General features: G+C 39.3%; 2 protein-coding genes across 3 annotated transcripts; both read left to right on the plus strand.

The window, feature by feature from the left end:
• The first annotated feature begins 2319 nt into the window (after positions 1-2319).
• nr2c2 (nuclear receptor subfamily 2, group C, member 2) lies at positions 2320-15399 on the plus strand. 2 transcript variants are annotated; one of them, XM_008289523.1, is made up of 15 exons: positions 2322-2471; positions 4473-4557; positions 4815-4910; positions 5128-5328; positions 5463-5568; positions 5740-5919; positions 7203-7359; positions 7478-7568; positions 8225-8367; positions 9062-9239; positions 9664-9785; positions 9949-10088; positions 10837-10974; positions 11118-11223; positions 12998-15399. In XM_008289523.1, the coding sequence occupies exons 2-15, from the start codon at positions 4498-4500 to the stop codon at positions 13170-13172; spliced, it is 1893 nt and encodes a 630-aa protein (XP_008287745.1). In that variant the 5' UTR covers positions 2322-2471; positions 4473-4497; the 3' UTR covers positions 13173-15399. The 2 variants fall into 2 exon arrangements, with proteins under 2 accessions (XP_008287746.1, XP_008287745.1); XM_008289524.1 differs by lacking the exons at positions 11118-11223; positions 12998-15399 and having other exon boundaries at positions 2320-2471; positions 9949-10120; positions 10837-10944.
• Positions 15400-16122: 723 nt separating this feature from the next.
• Positions 16123-19488, plus strand: mrps25 (mitochondrial ribosomal protein S25). The gene is made up of 4 exons (XM_008289525.1): positions 16123-16349; positions 17493-17599; positions 17690-17777; positions 18971-19488. The coding sequence occupies exons 1-4, from the start codon at positions 16216-16218 to the stop codon at positions 19158-19160; spliced, it is 519 nt and encodes a 172-aa protein (XP_008287747.1). The 5' UTR covers positions 16123-16215; the 3' UTR covers positions 19161-19488.

The following is a 19488-nucleotide window of genomic DNA, read 5'->3' on the forward strand; positions in this document are numbered from 1 at the left end:
GAGTTGCAGCAAGAAAGCCATTGCTAAGACATCAGAATAAGAAAAGAGGCTTGTCCAGGCCGTGAAACACTGCCAATGGAATACTACTACAGGATTTTTAGACGTCATTGAATAGGCGAAAGGATGGTTCCTCAGTGTGTGCCATCAACTGTCAAACCTGGAGTAGGAAACGTGATGGTCTGGGGCTGTTTCGCTGGATGCAGGGTCGGTGACTTGTACAGAGTGAGAGGCATCCTGAGCCAAAATGGCTACCTCTGCATTCTGCAGAGTCAAGCAGTACCCTCTGGTATGCGTCTAGTTGGTCAGGGGTTCATCCTACAGCAAGATAATGTCCCAAAACAGAAGTCCAAGCTATGCCAGAACTACCTTATATCTGCCAAAGGTGGCTACTTTGATAAGTCACAAGTTTATAACATATTTTGGTTTATAAGTTGTTTCCATTATTTCTTTTTTAACATCACTTGTTTATTTGTTCTATGCTTTCATTTCAGAGTACAGTGACATTAAACTGCATAAATTTTAACAAAAAAAATGGAAAAATTGTGGTGTTCTAAAACTTTTGACCGGTAGTGTACATGTAGACAGACACTGAGCATTTGAGCAAAAGCTTGCCAAAAAAGAAAATCGGCCAATTAGCCAGCTGATTATCATGATGCTGTTACGAAATGCTATTATAGTGTAACTGGAACACAAGTCCAAGAGCAAGCTATGTTTGGTGTAAATGCTGTAAATCTAATGCATTGGTGAACCAAATAACTGAATATCAACAATATTTTGGAGCAAAGTAAAAGATTCGAGTGGGAAGTTTATCTGTATTAAATTTGTGAAACACCTGCATTATGTATTGTTTATTTATTTATCCCATTTAAGTATTTATTCTTTAGAATACATTTCTATTACTTATAATGATATATTTATTAGTGTCATTCATTTTACAGATTTTTATTTTTAGGTTTTTGATGTACAGTAATATGTTTCCTGATTCTTCTTTTTATATTTAATTATGTCTAAGTCTGTGTTTTGTAACATCTGCGTTATCTGTGGTGATGGCAATAAATCTTACAAGAGCAGTAATGTCCTTTTTTGTGGTTAAATAAAGATTAGTGTCTGCCTTTGTGTGTGTGTTTAATATGCAATAACAATGACGCCAATAATAATATTAAAGAGCCATGATTATTAAGTACTGCTGTTTAATCAATCATTGACACCAACAGGCTTAATAATATGAGATATCAATAAATCAGTTGTAAAACATTAAGGCAAATATTTACAGGAAGATAAACTATTGAAACACACTCATGATGTGTTTTTCTCATAGAAAGTAGGAATGTTGTAGGCCTGTCTTGTTAGTATTTATAAATCACAGGAAGTGAATCTAAAAAATTATATCATATTTGTGTTGTTCTCAGAATGAGAGTTTTTTTTTTTACCCTCTTTCTAGTAACCTTTAAAAATTCTAACCCTGAGCATACAGAGGAATGTAATTTCTTCAAGACTCATTCTTATTCTTTGAATGTTATATGTTCTGTTTTTATTATTACATACAGTGGTGCTGCTAGTTGTAAATTAATTACCTAAATAAAACAATTAAAAAATAAATAAAAACAAAAATATGAATTGGAAATTGGCCCTTTATGCTCTGTGAACAATATTTCTTGAGCACTAAGCCAAGTGTAAACACTAATGAAAAACAAGCAGGCAACACATTTACTTTTAGAGGCAGGATTTATTATATTACATTTATTTGAACATTAGTAGCATTTGTAATTTTCATATTTCCTTAACTTGGTATACAGTTATAAATTATTTGCCCAATTATAAAGCATGAATAAAATAAATGACAAAAATGTGGGCTGGAATATGACCAGTTTGCTTTGTGAATTATATTTATTGAGTAAAAAACAGATTTTAAACACTAATGGGTTTTCGAAATAAACAAAGCAGTTGTTCAAGGTGCTATTGTCAAAAACATCTAACAAATAAGTGTAAGATGAGGATAATGTACAAAAATCTAATTACATTTAGTGTATTTGTATTTATATTACTGGTGATTAATATATTTGCTTGACTTTGCACACAGTGCTTGTGGAGTCCTTTATGTCTGCACTGAAGACAGCAGGAAATAAGACACGGTGTCCTTGAGTTGTTGTTTAAACGCTTGTTATTAGACTCTTTTGTTTCCCGTGTTTAATGTGTTTAATTTTCACAACACAACTTGACAACAAAGTCTCTCGACACTCAGACATAATGACGTCAGCCCTGTCTGGCTCGCGCCGAGGGTGGGGGGTGCTGGAGGCGCGCGGGGACGCGAGAGAGGAAGGAGGGAAAAAAAAAAAAAAAAAAAAACCTGAACCATCATCAGCGCGCTGCGGTGCGGGGTCACGAACTATGACCTTTAACAGAAGAAAACCAAAACATATATTTTATAAAATAGCAGAGCGTCCTAAATCTGTGACCGCCGCTTCCCGGAGGTAAGTCCCGGTCCCGGACTGAAAACACAAGAAAGCTGTCTGAGATACCGGATCATAAAAGCGCGCAGCTAATCGCCCGGCTAGCCTGCTAGCTAGCCGATGCGGAGCTCCCTTCCTGCCCGTCTCCGGCAGCTCAGGATCCGGGCATGGACCGTTGCGCGCTCGGCGCAGTCTGACAGACAGATAAACTAACTGTTAATACGTGACACCGCTGTCGACTTAGCCTGAACTAATCCCTGCATGCTAAAATGTCAGATCCGGAGGGAGACATGGGCACTGTCGGCTCATACTGCAGCCCCCGTTACGTTTACTTGCATGAAGCTAGCTGGAACAGCTAACACTGCAAAGCTACAGTTGCTGCAGATGAACTCGACCCTTTTACCTTTGCCATCCCGGGGACAGGAGTGGATTGTGATTAGTGTGTCTTAATTCATCACAGCGGCATTTTTACATTTGTCGTTAGATTATATGCAGTCACCCACTTTGCTGTCTGGAAAGAAAATTGCTGAAATATATTTATCATAAGGATTCGTCTCCGGTGTTTTTGGCTGGCTGCCAGATTCTCCATTTTGTTCTGTGTTGTGATGCGTTTGGGAACTGAAGTAGTGATGGACATACTGTTAGACCAATCTGTAAACAATAAGAAGCTGTGTACTTCTCCCTGTAGTCTGTGGAGCACTGCAGGCACGTCTGTCAGAGTTCACTGAGGCTGTCAAGATCACAGTAGAACACCAAATCAACAATGACAAAAGTGTCAAATGCAATGATGATGTGAAGAATAGATTTGATTTACTTTATCCCACCACGGAAGATTGAAAATGTAATCGGATTTGGCACACAGGTTTTTAAATATCAATTTAATGTATAGGGGAGATGTCCATAGTCCTGTTTTTGTCTATGTTAGATTGTGTAATTTTGTATGACGCTCTCTGTTCACCCACTTCATGGCAGTTTTTCTTTAAGCACTTCTTTCAAGTGTGTCTGACTGTGAAAGGCACAGCTTCAAATCACTCTTGATTTCTGGTTCCTTTCGTTAAGTTTCTTGACTTTAGCACAAATATCAGTTACATCATATTATGTCACAAAGTGTGGTTTGCAAAGCATCATATTAAAAAGTGCGAACACTCAGATTTCTAGTTTTCTGCTCACAATATTCTTGACACACCAAAAGTCACCCTCATCTTCACTCATACAGACTAAAAGCTTGGAAACATTGCATGCATTGCACTCATAGTGATGCAACAAGTATGTGCCCCAGTAGATGACAGAAAAGAAACTGCTGTTTTGCTGTCTACACACTCTTATGACAAAATAAGGAACTATTGCTGCTGTTGCTGCTGCTGTTGTTTAAATGATATTAGTATCTCAGTGTGGTTAACACAGTTTCAGTTATGAGGCTTTGTGCTTTTAATTGGGAATAATTTGCTTCAGAATGGATCGGCATCATTTAAAATGCAGTGACAGAGTTTTCACTCACCCCATATTTTATAATCAGTGTAAGGTCACAGAGAGAGGCAATGGAAGTGGAAAACGCAGGTGTGAAGCAGGGATGTTCATATGAAATGAAGTAAATTTGTACAGTGTGTGTGTGTGTGTGTGTGTGTGTCTGTTTGCATTTCCTTTAAAGTCACCAGGATGGGATTGTGACAATTTTATGAGTTGTCAAGTCAGTGCTTTTTGGAGCATGACTGTGGGTTTCCCTAAATGGAAACACAACTTTGGTGTTTATGTCTCAAAGCTAGTCATATGTTTCTCATAACTGATCAAAACAATGTAATGAGAAACTGCCATGCTTCTGCTGCCAAGTCACACAAATCAGACAAAATCAACAAGCGGAAATTAACTTTCATGAAAGATAATCCTGTCACTTCCTATTATTATGCATTTTCTGTGATCCACCAGCACCGTTGTATCTAAAAATATGTTCTAGTGTTGACCTGCTCCTCTGCGACAGTTGACACCTTTGTCGTTGATAAATGTCTCTGGCATCCTTCCATACAGACCTCACTAATGACCTTACATCATCATGACGACCAACCTGAATCTGCTCTCTCAGCAGAAAATGGACTCTGAGCATGAGGCAGAGGTGAGTGTGCACCAGTAGAGTTTCATGATTTGCTAGCAATTGTTCCACATAACCGATGTGAAAGTTGTCTAACAAAAAATGCCATGATGCTATTATGTTAAGCTTGGGGTTCTGTTAGAGATCATTTGCATTTACGTGAGTGTATCACACTGTATAACAATATTTCTATGTTACACACATACTCAAATGTTTTTGTTTGAATATATTTGTGTTGCAGACTTATTCATTGATCCTTTGCATGTGTTTAACCTCGTTAGGCGCCATCCTCTCCATCAGACTCAGTAATGACTGAGTCTCCACAGCGCTTTCAGGTCATCTCCACTGAGCCTGCCACAACACCGCAGCGAATACAGGTAACTTCTTGAACCTCAGAGAATGTGACACTGCCACTACCTGTTGATATTATCCCCTTTTAGCAGCAGCAATGAACAAGTTGATGCTACAACGTGTGACTTAGCTCTTCCACCTTCATCATCACTCTCTTCTCCTCTTTACTCCGACCCTATTGGTGCATGTTCATTTTCACCTCCCTCTCTTTCTGTCATCCTCCTCCATCTCTAACACCCTCAGATTGTAACCGACCAGCAGACAGGTCAGAAGATCCAGATAGTGACAGCGATGAACCCGTCCAGTGCTCCCAAGCAGCAGTTCATTCTGACTACGGCTGACAGCTCAGGGGCAGGCAAGGTTATCCTGGCCTCACCAGACAGTCACAACACTAAGCAGCTCATCTTCACTGCTGCAGACAGCCTGATGCCAGGAAGGATACAGGTATAATTCCCTCACAATATCACCACACACCACATACCTTGGTAATACTACTGGCAATATTCTGCTTTCTACTATTCACAACATGTTAAGGTGAAACACAAGACTACTGGCATGTTTTTGACTTTGCCTTTCAGATTGTCACAGATCCCGTGTCAATGGAACGGTTGTTAGGACAGTCAGGGGATTTGAGCCGACCACAGCCGGTGGAGTACTGTGTGGTGTGCGGGGACAAGGCTTCAGGTACTCCAGCTCGCACTTGCGTGACCTACACATGTGATGCTTTGAATGTGCTTTGACGAATCCTTCCTGATGCCCAGTCCAACAGCACTTTTAGTTTTACAATGTCAGCAGTCTCTCCTACATGTACACAGGGGACTCGGACACCTTTTGACTGCTTTTGTCTGCATTTAGGGCGTCACTACGGAGCAGTCAGTTGCGAAGGATGTAAAGGTTTCTTCAAGCGGAGTGTGAGGAAGAATCTGACCTACAGCTGCCGCAGCAAGCAGGACTGTGTCATCAACAAGCACCACCGCAATCGCTGCCAGTTCTGTCGACTGAGGAAATGCCTTAAGATGGGGATGAAGACTGAGTGTGAGTTTGTATCCACGCACGACACAGTCCAAAAATACAGGTCCACTGAAAAACTAGTCATGTATTGTCAATATCCGTGAGGAAAAAGTCTTAAATTTAATTTACAAAGACAAGTGAGACTGATGTTAATTGCCCTGCAGGCTGTTTAGCAAACACCATCGCTACATTTAGCTAAAGCTAGCGATGTAGCTCCAGTAGCTACAAAATGAATCTTCTCATAATGGTGTCAGTATCGGTTTTAGTAAGAACTTAAATGAATTTAGGTCAATGAATTGATCAGGTCATTCATCCGTCACAGAAAGGATGGATTAGTGATCAGTTATATTACTAGGAATTCTACGTAGCTGAAAAAATGTGATATGAATGTAGAAAAAGAAAATAATGTCCTAAATATAGAATTATTCACATTATTGGTCCTCTAAGTTTTCTGACTTTAGTTGTTTTGTATACCTGTTAATGCATTAAATTGCATTCTGTATTATTTTGACAAACTTACTGCAGAAATTCTGATTATTCATCTTTAGAGTGGAGAGACAGCAAGCTCCTCTCTAACCCCAAACACCGTAGATTCAAGCCGTAGACTGTGTATAAAAGATGAATGTAGCTCTGAGGCCTGAAAACTGAAGCCAGTGCACAAGTGCCTGAAACCTGCATTTATACTACTGGCAAACAGGGCGCGACTCCTCTGGTTGCAAAAAGAAGCCTGTTTGTATTAAAGTCTATGAGAAAATGACCCTGCTTGTCACTTGATTGATTAACTCATTAAACATTTTTCTGATGACTTTATAGTTTAAACTGCTAGTTTCAAGTCTTCAGTACAGTATGACTTAAATTTGGATCACATTTAGGATAAAATAGATGACAAAGCAGAGTATGATTTAGGTGTTGCTGCCTTGTGACTGACAAGTTGCTACTGTATAGGTGTCTGTAGTGTCTCACTTAGATCCACCCCTCACTTATCCAATTTAAAAGAAAATCAAGATGGCAGACTTCAAGCGTAAGTCAACAAACCACTGCATAATGTCACTGTGGCTGTGTCCATTTTGTTATGCAGTCTATGGTTCAAGTCCTCAGGCAGAAATTTCAAGAATTCTAACTATTTAAACCAAAAGGACCTTGTGTCTGAAGCAGCACTGATGTGTTCTTCAGTAAAGCACTGAATTCCTACTAGCGTGCTCTTCTGCACTTGCCTGCAGAAACGCGTAGAAGATTGTGACATTATGACCATTCATTTAAATGCATTGGACAATTGTTAATACAGACTGCTTGCTGTTAATCCTCAGCTGTCCAGAGTGAGAGAAAGCCCATTGATATAGTGCCCAGAGAGAAGCATGCCAACTGCGCTGCCTCCACCCAAAAGATCTACATTCGCAAGGACCTGAACAGTCCTCTCATCGCCACACCAACCTTTATCTCCGACACAGAGACCGATGGCTCCAGGTTCGTGGAAATCACACGTGTAAATGACAGGCCAGAGCGCTTTTGAGTTGTTACGTATTTAAGCTTTCAATGTTGTCTTAAGTGAATATGTTTTGATGAGGCTCTGTGTCATGTGTAGATCCAGCCTACTCGACCAGGGGATGCTGGTTAACATCCAGCAGCCGGTCATCCAGAGTGATGGAACTTTGCTGCTTGCAACTGACTCAAAGGTACATTTGATAATGGACCAGTGCATCACTAAATAAATCATCCTCGTGTTCTGCTGCTGTCTCCCTCTCCTCCTTTTTGTAAAGCTTCCCATTCAGAATTTTGCATAGTATACAGTAAATTCCGGACTATAAACTGCTATTTTTGTCACACGCTTTAAACACTGCAGCTTAAACAATGATGCGCGTAATTTATGGATTTTTACGAGTTTTACGAATTTGCCTCGAGATGAAAGTGACATTGAGAACGAAAGAGAGCCTGAGGAAGTGTGTGATGAAGTAATGTTCAATTCCGACACTGAAGAAGACAACTTTAGTGGTTTTAGTGCGCAGGAGGAAGATGAAGATAGCGATCAATGATTTTCCCTGGTAGGCGACTATTTTTTATTTGTTTAACCAGCCTACAACGTGGACACTTGCAGCTTATAGACAAGTGCAGCCTATATATAGATATATATACACACAACACTTGTTTTCTTATTAAAGATAGTGGGTGCGGCTTATATTAAGGTGTGCTTAATAGTCCGGAATTTACGATAAATGAGTGTGGACTCCAGTATCTGTACAAGACACTCTATTTTGTGTCTATAGTGTATCTCGCTTTAACTGACCTGTATGATAATGATGAAAATAATCTACACTGTCTCATTCGTTTTCAGATGGATTCTGGGCAGAGTGATTTGGGGACGCTAGCTAATGTGGTGACATCATTGGCCAATCTGAGTGACTCACTAAAAGAAAACCTGAACAATGGTGATACCTCAGACAGCCAACACGAGGAGTCTGCCAGCGAGATAACACGGTTAGTCAACAGTGTACAGAGAGGAGGGGAGTGTGTTTGTGAGAGATGTTCCATCATTCACTGTAACAGTGCCTCCATGACGCTTTGTTTTTGTCAGATTTGGTCTCATATTTCAAGCCAGTGGCCTCTTAAAATGGACCATATTTGTCTCTACAGATGGGAAAAAGTCAAAATGATAGATAAAACAAGGACTCCCATAAAGGTTGTCTTCTTACTTTTGTTTTTAAGTGGAATATTTGCTGTATAATTTTGTAACAAAAAATAAGTTTAGAAGCCAAAGTCAGCCAGTGTTTTCGATTATAATACGGCTGATAATGATATTCCCACTAACCTTACTCTCTTCTTTTCATTTTAGATAGTATTTCCTGGATTATTTAGTATTTTTAATTAAATCACTTGGTTTTTTCATTTGAATTTACAGGCTAAAATTTTGTCATTATGATTCCTAATCATGTATATGTAACAAAACTTTCTCAAAACTACTGTAGACTACAACAAACCAAGAAAAGGCTGGAAGAATAATTAACAAAATGACTAAAAGTAGCGTTATCTTTTTGTCATGACTCTGGTAAATGTAAAATGTTACGTATAAAAGAAGGAAACATATTTGTATTTATGTTGCAGGGAATTTCATGTTATTTAATGTAAAATTGTTGTGTGTCTGTCTGGCTGTCTGTCCATGTGTTGCACACAGTGCCTTTGACACCCTGGCCAAGGTCTTCAACCCACCAGACGTAGGGGTCAGACAGAATGTGGCTGATAAGTCACAGTGTGTCAGTGGGACAACGATCCAGCTGATTGGTCGAGACCAGGAGACCCCCATCATCGAGGTGGAGGGACCACTGCTCACAGATAGCCATGTCGGCTTTAAAGTAAGCAGAGTCCACTCATAAACCGACTGGAAAAATAGCAAACACGCATGTTGAGCGTAATTGATATTTGAAGGACTGTAACTGTCCACAAGAGAAGGACACTGGAATGTCAGAGGACATCAGAGGGAAGCAAAAGCCTTTATTCACATTTTTAGGATTATGTTTGGCATTATTGTCTTATGATTTGATGCGCTTGTAGAGATACAGACAGGAAATGTTGAAAGAGAGGTGGAAAGAAGTATGACCTGTAACAAATATCCCCCTGGCAGGAAGTCAGTTTGTGGATATTGTTGTTTTGTGGAATTTGTCTTAACCATTTCAATACTGGGTTGCTTCAAATAAGCCTATTTGTGTGTGTTTGACATTCATTTGTTTGTAGTGGTTGGTAGTTCTTAAATAGTCCTTCTTGGCTTATTTTTTCTAGCTGACGATGCCCAGTCCAATGCCTGAATATCTGAATGTACACTACATCTGCGAGTCGGCATCCAGACTTCTCTTCCTCTCGATGCACTGGGCACGTTCCATCCCTGCCTTCTCAGCTCTTGGGTGAGACAGCATTTGACACATGAACACTCAGATTTTGTTGTTAGAAAATAACACTGTTAGCTCGTAGTTATTTACAATATTAAGCTTTGCAAGCAATGCAGGAATGGAGTGCAATACTGTCAGTCGATACGGTCACATTTGTATTCGTCTCTGTATTTCTCAGTCAGGAGGCGAACACCAGTTTGGTGCGAGCCTGCTGGAACGAGCTGTTCACTCTGGGTCTTGCTCAGTGCGCTCATGTGATGAACCTGTCAACCATCCTCGCTGCCATCATCAACCACCTTCAGAGCAGCATCCAGGATGGTATGGACCACAGACCTCGTCATCATTTCACAGTAGGACACACACATATAAACAGGAGTAAAGAAATGTGATTTTTATTTTCTTCCCAAATTGTTAACAATCTAGTTCATTTAAACTGGGCATACTTCCCATAAAAACTAGCTACTGCGGCTCTGTGGGATATACTTTGCACTTTCCACCTCTGCTGTACAGATTTGGGTAAAACTACTGTTTTGTACAACTCCTTTTTTCTTCTCTGAATCTTTATAGTGGAGGTGCAGAGTGCAACGTTGGCATTAATCTTAGTGCCACAGTAACCACAGTAATGGGAAGTGTGCCAGGTTGAAATACACTGGAAAGCTCCTTTAAGACTAGAGGAGTGAGTTCATTTCTCACATTGTAAAATCTGAAGAAGGCATTGCTCCATTTATTTGCCAAACCACAGTGTCATTGTTGACATTATTGATCAGATTGTGATTAAACTTGATCTGTTTTATAATTTTGTCCATGTGTCATAATCGACAGCTCGAGTACCACATATTTAATTTTGATGTAAAACTGTGATCTTGCATGCTTAATGTGTGCTCAGCTACATTTGGGAAAAAAAAGACTCAGTCTGCCACTGACTAACACTCATGGAGAATTGCATCCTTTAATTATCATTTTTGTTGCATCTCAGAGTGACTTCCTTTGTTAGATAAAGTTTAAACAACTCGAAAGTAAACCGCGATTATTGATACATCAGATTGTCTGTTTTCTTCCATCTCAGACAAGCTGTCAGGAGAGAGAGTGAAGCAGGTGATGGAGCATATCTGGAAGTTCCAGGAGTTCTGCAACAGCATGACGAGGCTTGAGACTGACAGTTACGAATATGCCTACCTAAAGGCTATAGTGTTATTCAGCCCTGGTGAGTCTGATTATCAAAATAATAATGAAACTCAAGCTCTTACAAGTTAAATAAAACAAACTCCACACATGAATGAATGAAATTTAGGCAAATGACCAGTATTCACATGTTGAGTTCCAACTGTTGTGTTTTTGACTCTTTAGATCATCCAGGTGTGGACAGCAGCGGGCAGATAGAGAAGTTCCAGGAAAAAGCTCTAATGGAGCTGCAGGACTACGTGCAGAAAACCTACCCAGAAGACACCTACAGGTACTTTTACACCAGCAATACAACACTCACCCCAGTTAAAAAGGTGGCGACTGTCACTGTGCAAGTATGATGAGCGAACGAAATGTATTTCCCATTGAAAGCATTAAAACCTTCATGGTAGTATTTTCTCGTCATGTATGAATTAATATGGAACTGGTTATGTGAAAACCACACTCTATATGTTGACAGTGTAAGAAGAGCTAAGATGGAGAAGGGATTGATGGTATTCAACTTTTGTTTTCGTGGCATGGTATTGTAGTGGTGTGTTTTTACAACTTCTCACAGGCGCCAGTTTTTATTGATATATGAAACTGTTCCAGTGGCTACTGTCTACCAGCAGATTGGGTTTTATCATCATTGTTTACTCTTTGCAGCATGTAAATTATTGAACTGTTATCGCATCACTGCTGTCACGTACCACCCTCATTGGCTTATGATGATTCGTATGTGTGTGTACTGTGTCACGGCAATACTATGCTCGTTCCACTTACACGTCCTACTTATTACATTAGATTAATAAACAAATTACAGTTTGCCAAGCTTTGTTCAATGTTTCAATTGCTGTTGCCATTGGTCACAGTACAAATGGTTAGCTGCACTGGCTGAGCAGCAGTGACGGCTGCCAACGATGGGATCATCCAGTATAACTTAATGGCATTAGCTCAATTTTACATTAGTGTAAACTTTACATGTGTGAAATATTGCTTTTAAATGGCAACTGTCTTTTTTGTGTAGCCCATAATAATGACATACAGCTGTCCGCATTGGAGAATGTCAGGAAAGGGTGGAGCCAAATCTGAAACTGGTAGCTTAGCAAAGCACAAATAGTGGGCTTTTACTAGAGGCACGATATTTGTTTGGGCAACTTGTGCTGACATGACAGGAAGAAAGTGAAAGAGTGGAGAGGAATGAGAGCACAAAATTAAAAGTAGCAAAAAAAATACAGGGAAAAGGTAGTGCATTGCTATGCTGCTATTTTGTATAAATTATGACTTCCCCCCCCTAACTGTTAGCTGAGATAGTTTATGATGCTACTTACCTTCTTTTGCCTTGGAATTTGTTTGACCTGGAGGAGGACATCAGTCTATATTAGCTTAGTTTAATAACAAGGATTGTTTCACCTAGGGGCTGCAAGGCGGCGCAGTTGGTTAGCACTGTTGCCTCGCAGCAAGAAGGTTGCCGGTTCACGTCCCGGTGGGGGCACTGTGTGCTTGGTTGTCTGTCTCTTAAGTGCAGCCCTGTGATAGGCTGGCGACCTGTTCAGGGTGTCCCCTGCCTTCGCCTTGAGTCAGCTGGGATAGACTCCAGCCCCCCCACGACCCTAGTGAGGATTAAGCGGTGTATAGATAATGGATGGATGGATGTTTTGCCTATTTCCACTTTTATTCGAATACAAATACAAATAATTTTGGTCCCTTCACAAATACAGATATAAATCTAACAACTGGCCTCACTGCACATCCCTAATACCAGAGGAGTCACGCATGGGTGGTTTAACAGCAGCAACATGCCACTAGACAGAGTTGAAACATGAGGAATCAGCGTATGACACTAAAATAAAAGTGGATCACCAGTGGTCTGGTGAACAGCAGTGCCTGCCAGAGATACAGCAGCAGTGTATGATAGTTACAGTGGCATACTGTAAGTGTCTGGTAAATTGACAGGAAATTGGCTCTTGAAGAATGTGACATCTTCATCATCTTACTTGCAGATAAGCAAGTGGGTACAAGAAGTCAAGATAACTTGGCAGGAACTGTTGTGTTTGTGTCCTCAGGCTGACGCGTATCCTGACTCGTCTACCCGCCCTGCGCCTAATGAACTCAAGCATCACAGAGGAGCTCTTCTTCACTGGCTTAATAGGTAACGTCTCTATTGACAGCATCATTCCCTACATCCTCAAGATGGAGACGGCTGAGTATAACAGCCAGGACTCGGACTCTACAGAATGACACCCCATCACTCCCAGCACCCAGAACTGTCAATTTAAAGATTAGTGAGTCTCCACTTCAGGTACACTCTTTGTCTCTCGAGGAATGCAGTGTTGAACTGCAGTCCAAAATCCTGCAACAGCCCCTTGTTTTCTAACAATACATGGGGTAAAGACATTCAGGAATACATAGTAGACTAAAATAACACAGCATTGGAAAGCCAGGATGACTGGGATGAATGTTTTCTGGAGCTGATGCAGTCAGACGCTATGAACTAAATGACAAAAGAATCCTCTGCAGCTGCAGCTGTGCTCATCTCCTTTAATGTCATTATAGCACTTCAGCCTAATAACATTACCTTTTGACCTAAGCCTTTTAAAATGTTGTAAATGTATCTAAGCCTTACCATGCACTCTCATGCTGATCATAGTTTAACAGTTGCTTTAGATGCCGATATCAGATGAGATACACAAACACAGTCCAGAATCAAAAAGTCATATCAACACGAACAGTACACGTGGAAGAGGAAGCTCACCTGTGTACTGAAAGAAGTCTGATTACTCTGAACATGTAAAGAATTAGTTTGCATTTGCAAAGATCAACCCAGTAGAAACTGCAAGTTTACTGACTGTGCTGATAAATTTGGTTTTAACAAAGTATGAATTTTGTGAGTGCTTTACAAAAATGAAACATGTTTTCTCTTTTTCCAGTTTTCACACAATTGGCATTTATGTACAGTTCGTTAATTAAATCAGTTGGAAAGATGACTTCAATCAGGCATAAGTACCAAACCTCAACTATATTACTTTATCTGTAAAGTACTTAAATAGCCTGGCTGTCATAGCATCGAGCTTGCACACAGTGCATTCTTAGCTCAACTACAACACAACTAATGTCTAATTTCATTCTTTCAGTTTTACTTTTAACTTATAATTGCAAAAATTGCATAAGCCAAAATAACCGGTTCAATTGACCATGTGTCTTTTCCTATATTAAAAAACATCTCAGAGATTTTTTATGTGCATGTGTGTTTATGTGGTACACTTATTCCTAGGTTATCATGAATATGTTGCTAACATGATCTGTGCAATCACCTCATCACTTTTCCCTTTATGACAATCAATTATGTGTTGTTTCCTTCTGTCCCATTGGTGTCATGACTGTGCTTCTTAATTTGCTTTTTCTGTGTGTATTTATCAGTGGCAATTATTTCCTTTAAGGAATGCAATTATCTTAAAGATTTGGGTTCAGAAATTTAACTTATGTGTAGCTATGCTACTGTTTTTGTACTTGTACTGTTTGCTTTTGTATTCTGGTGCACATCAATCAGCTTTCGTGGCATTCCACTGCATTCATGCTGACTAAACTTTGTGTTTTGTATGTTTTCTGTAAACTTTTATTTGTTGTGAACAAATTTGCTTGTTGGATACTAAGTGTACTTAAAGTACTTTTGGGCAGGTTTCCCTGATTTAACAAAAGAGTGGAATTTTCTGGGAAGCCAGTCATGAGTGCATTGATGTCTTGAAGACAATATGGAGATATGCATGGGCTTACCCTCTGGTCTAATGGTTCAAAAAAGCATCTACAGCAACATGAATGATAATGGGGATGTAAATAAGTCAACAATGACCATGTCTTGTGAAATAAATGTCAGTTCTAATATTTGGGTTGAAAACCCGTACAGACTGTTTGTAAAGGCACTGGTGTGAAACGACCTTTGTACATGTAATTTCATTAAAATGAGTGCATGTTGTTTTTAAGCAGGGTTTTATAATCTTGTCGCTGTCTGCCCTAATAAGGAGCATTGTTATAATTTTTATAGTGCATTGCAGTGCATGAAGAAGTTGCTTAAGCGCATTTTATTAAATGCTGTATGAAAAAATATTCATTTAAATGTTGTGGCTTTAAGATATTTACCATGAGCAGCTCCCACATTAGAGGATATTAGAGCTTTTTTTGTTATTTTTTTGTGGATTAAGTATCCTATGGTTAAAATTTTATACGGTGTAAATGTACTTTGTTTTTCTGCTCATGTAAAATGTATTTCTTCAAACATTGAGATTGAGAAATTCAAACATTCATGTTTTGCTGAAGTTGGTCACAACCTTACATTTCTACCTCACACCGATGAAGATATAAAACAAATGTATTAATGACTGAGCTCCTGTATCAGCATTCCAGTCTCTAAGGCTGGCTTCTCTGAAGCCACACATTTTAAACTAAATAAACAGTTACTCATGAAATATAACATGATGGAAGTCGTTTTTGCTGAAGACTGATAATAAGAGTGTTTCTCTCAGTAGAACTGTCTATGGGCCAGTGACATTTGATGGGTTGTCTGAATTTCTTGTATTATCAGTAACAATATGTACAATACCACGTATTTTTTCTTATCAGTTAGATGAAAGAGGTCTCGTCACTAATAAATACAAATGCCCGGTGATAAAGTCAGCTCCAAATTGTAAACGTAGCATTTGAGATGTGGAAACTTAAAGCATTCAGTCAGAGCAACATTACTCATACTAATACTAATATTAATATTTTGTGCTAATGCACCCTGAACAAGTCCAGATTTCAATAAAATGTAAAGTTTTGTGTTATGCTTAACAAAGACCTTATTTATAAGATGATGTCAAAGCAAAAAAGAAAAAAAAGTTTGACGAATTCCAAACATTTATTTGTGACACTTAACTCTGATTCAGAAAACAAAAAAGTAAAATGTAATAAATATTTATCTGAATGTGGGATTTTAATATTCGTTCTCAGTTAGAATCGTTTTCAAACTATATTCTTCTTTGCAAATATGTTTTCTACTTTTCTATATAGTGGTTATCACACTTCTCTGTTAGGTCTTGGTCTTACAATAATAAGGAACAAGCGCAAAGTTCCGGTTAAAAAAAAAACAAAACCCAAAACAAAAAATTACAACTTCCGTCGCTTCTCGGTCGCCCGGTGCCAATGAAATGAAACGTCATCAAAACGCGTCTTTCACCGTGTGCTTGTGTGACTTCAGGCGCTCGGGACAGGTATCAGATGGTGTTTTGTCAATAATAAAAGGTTCAGAATGCCTATGAAAGGGAGGTTTCCGATCAGGAGGACTCTGGAGTACCTCCAGAAGGGCGACATCATCTTTAAAAACAGAGTGAAGATCATGACGGTGAATTACAACACGCACGGAAAGCTCAGCGATGGAGCAAGGTCAGAGCTAACGGCTAACGGTGTAGCAAGACACAACACACGGAGATGTCCCGACAGATTTTACACCCAGACTGATTTAAATTAATATAATGCTATAGACAAGTTGACAGATAGAATAAAATCAGCATGCTGAGACCCACTAGCATTAATTTGATCCTAAAGACAAGGCTGTCATTTGCAGCACATTAGTGTTGTTGCACATGTATAAACATGCCAGTTTATACAGTAATACATCAAGTGTATGTAACCAACGTTCAATACTGTGACAGCAAACCAGAGGACAACTAACAGATAATTCCAATCATAATACTGATTAGCACAATAAATTATTCTGTGTGGAAAAATAATGAAAGAGCTCCTCTACAATTCCCCTTTTTTACATCCTCAAATTGCTTGTTTTGTCCGCAAAACTCCAAACACAGTGATGTTTAGTTTCCTGTCATTGAAGACGCACTTTGGGAGTTTTACTGATGTTTACAAAATGCATAAGAATGCACAAGTGACAAATCTATGTTCACAATAGCTGATAAGCTAGTTATTTTAGCAACCCTCCATCCCACAGTCTTTTTTTGTTGTCTAGTCGTCACAACTTTATTCATGCCTTAAAGCACATAAATAAAACCAAAATACTGCAAAGATGTTACTAGACTGTTTTCTACCAGCACCCGTTTCTTCCCAAAATAACACATAATAAGTTTAAAAGAACATTTAAAGCCAATACATTAAATTTTAAATTTTTACAGGTAGCAGATGTGTTCATATATGTTTCCTTGAGGACTTAGAAGCGAATTAGTATTTCACGTTAGGACAACAAGAATTTATGTACATACTTTTTGCAGAAGATTCACTCCATTGACATGATTTTTCATTTTCCTTGATTGGATCAAATAACCAAAGAAAGTTTATAACTTAAGTTAGCATGTATACAAGTGTAAGTTTTGCTCTTTTTTTTTATGGAGAATAAAAAAGTATTGCAGCATGATGGAGACAGGGAAACCTAAATATTCAGAACTTTCATCAAAATCATGCACCATTTGTGGTAAAGTCAGCTTTTTAAAAGTTTACTGTGTAAGTTTGATTTTGAAGCTTTAATGTAAAACTGTTGCTGAACTGTGAACTTCTCTCTTCCCCTCTGTTTTGCAGGAAGTTTGTATTCTTCAATATTCCTCAGATTCAGTACAAAAACCCATGGGTCCAAATAATGATGTTCAAAAACATGACACCGTCACCGTTCTTGAAGTTCTACCTGGGTGTGTAGCCTTACATCTTGTTCGCACTGTACTGTTATTAATGCATAATATTGTATCAGGCTTTCACCTGTCTCTTGTCTCTTTGTCCAGATGATGGGGAGCAAGTGCTGGTAGACGTGGAAGGGAAGGACTATAAACAAATATCACAACATGTTCAGAAGATTTTGGGCAAATCAGAGTAAGATATTAAGAAATATTTCTAAGTGTGGACTATATTTCATGACACTTGCATGTCTGTTACCAGTCGCTTTAGAAAGCATTCCATCTTTAGTTTTTGCACACTTTATAGTGATTTAGCTTTAATTTTTGAACAGATAAAACTGACATCAACCTACAACCAACATTCCATTATAATACAGCACAACATCAACATTAAGCTTCTAGAATTTTTTGCAGATTTATTTCAAATCAAAAGCTGAAATGAGAAAGGTATTGAGGCCCTTTGCGCTGGCTCCAAATTGGGTTCAGGTGCATCTTGTTTGCTGTAATTAGCACTGATGTGTCCCGAACTTTTTTTGCAGTCCGCCTGTGGCAAATTGAATGAATTGGCCTTAGTTCAGAGAAGCACACACCTGTGCAGATAAGGTCCCACAGTTCACACTGTATATCAGCACAAAAAACAAGAAAAAAGTCCAAGTAGCTCTCTACAGACCTCCGTGGTAAAACTGTGACGAGAGGTCGATCAATTTAAGCCCTGACTTGAACCCCACAGACGCTTTCCATCCAGTCTGATGTAGCTTTCAGGGGTGTCGAACTCTGGTCCTCGAGGGCCGCAATCCTGCATGTTTTATATGTTTCCCTCTTCCAACACACATGATTCAAATGATCAGCTCATCATCAAGCTCTGCAGAAGCCTGATAACGATCCTGATCATTTGAATCAGGTGTGTTGGAATAGGGAAACATCTAAAACATGCAGGATTGCGGCCCTCGAGGACCGGAGTTCGACACCCCTGCTAGACGATCATCCAGGTAGAACAGAATAAACTTCCCAACTCCAGATGTGTTAAGCTTGAAAACATTGACCCATGAAGACTTTAGGCTCTGTTACTAGAAGAGCCTCTACAAATCACTGAATTAAGTAGCTGAATACTTTTATAAATGAAGAGTTTCAGTTTTTCAGTTCATTAATTTTTGTTTATTTACAATTCAAATATTACACTTTTAACTGCAAGCTGATATTATAAATAACTGCAGAGAACTGCATCACACCAGCCTGTCCAGTACCGTTGTTTGGATTAAAGAAGTTTAGAAATTCTGACATTGCAGGAAAAGCACAGGTTTTACTAATAGTGAGGATGGCTCTGTTGTTGTTGTGACATTCAGCCAGCACGCACAATACCAGGACCCTGATTCCATTCTCTCTCCACAGAGAAGTGTTACAAGCTGAGGCTCAAGCCAAGATGCAGGCCTCCAACCCTGCCAACTTTGGGCCAGAGAAGTACTGTCTGAGGGAGTGTATCTGTGAGGTGGAGGGCCAGGTGCCGTGTCCTGGCACCACGCCGCTGCCCAAGGAGTTGACAGGCAAACACCGTGCCAAGATGGCAGCATCACAGGAGTAAGAGGCTGAGAAGGACAGTGGACTTTTGTAGATATGCTGGACAATATTATGGCATTGTAACGATTGATTTGGTTTTATATGACTACGTGAGAGGAGTCGCGCTTCATCCTGAAGCAGCAGAAACCTACCAGCACATGATGTTGATGTTTACCTGTCAGTACTTTGGACTAAGTTTGGGAAAACTCAACATCACAACTTGTCTTTGTATACCACGAGACCTGGTTGAGGAATTAACTCATCCACATGTGATTTAAATCTAACATCCTGAGCTGAATACTGTAATGTAAACCTTCAAATAAAACTCAGATTTGTCTGTGTGGCTGCAATAA

This window comes from Stegastes partitus, unplaced genomic scaffold (assembly GCF_000690725.1).
Source record: "Stegastes partitus isolate 25-593 unplaced genomic scaffold, Stegastes_partitus-1.0.2 Scaffold620, whole genome shotgun sequence".
NCBI classification, from domain to species: domain Eukaryota; kingdom Metazoa; phylum Chordata; class Actinopteri; family Pomacentridae; genus Stegastes; species Stegastes partitus.

What these genes read in the sequence shown, in the direction of transcription:
- nr2c2 (XM_008289523.1), top strand. Translation starts at nt 4,498, where the DNA reads ATGACGACCAACCTGAATCTGCTCTCTCAGCAGAAAATGGACTCTGAG. An exon ending in GATGGGGATGAAGACTGAGT is followed by an intron (nt 5,920 to 7,202) that starts GTGAGTTTGTAT and finishes GTTAATCCTCAG; the next exon opens with CTGTCCAGAGTGAGAGAAAG. An exon ending in TATAGTGTTATTCAGCCCTG is followed by an intron (nt 10,975 to 11,117) that starts GTGAGTCTGATT and finishes TTGACTCTTTAG; the next exon opens with ATCATCCAGGTGTGGACAGC.
- mrps25 (XM_008289525.1), top strand. Translation starts at nt 16,216, where the DNA reads ATGCCTATGAAAGGGAGGTTTCCGATCAGGAGGACTCTGGAGTACCTC. An exon ending in AAGCTCAGCGATGGAGCAAG is followed by an intron (nt 16,350 to 17,492) that starts GTCAGAGCTAAC and finishes TCTGTTTTGCAG; the next exon opens with GAAGTTTGTATTCTTCAATA. An exon ending in AAGATTTTGGGCAAATCAGA is followed by an intron (nt 17,778 to 18,970) that starts GTAAGATATTAA and finishes CTCTCTCCACAG; the next exon opens with AGAAGTGTTACAAGCTGAGG.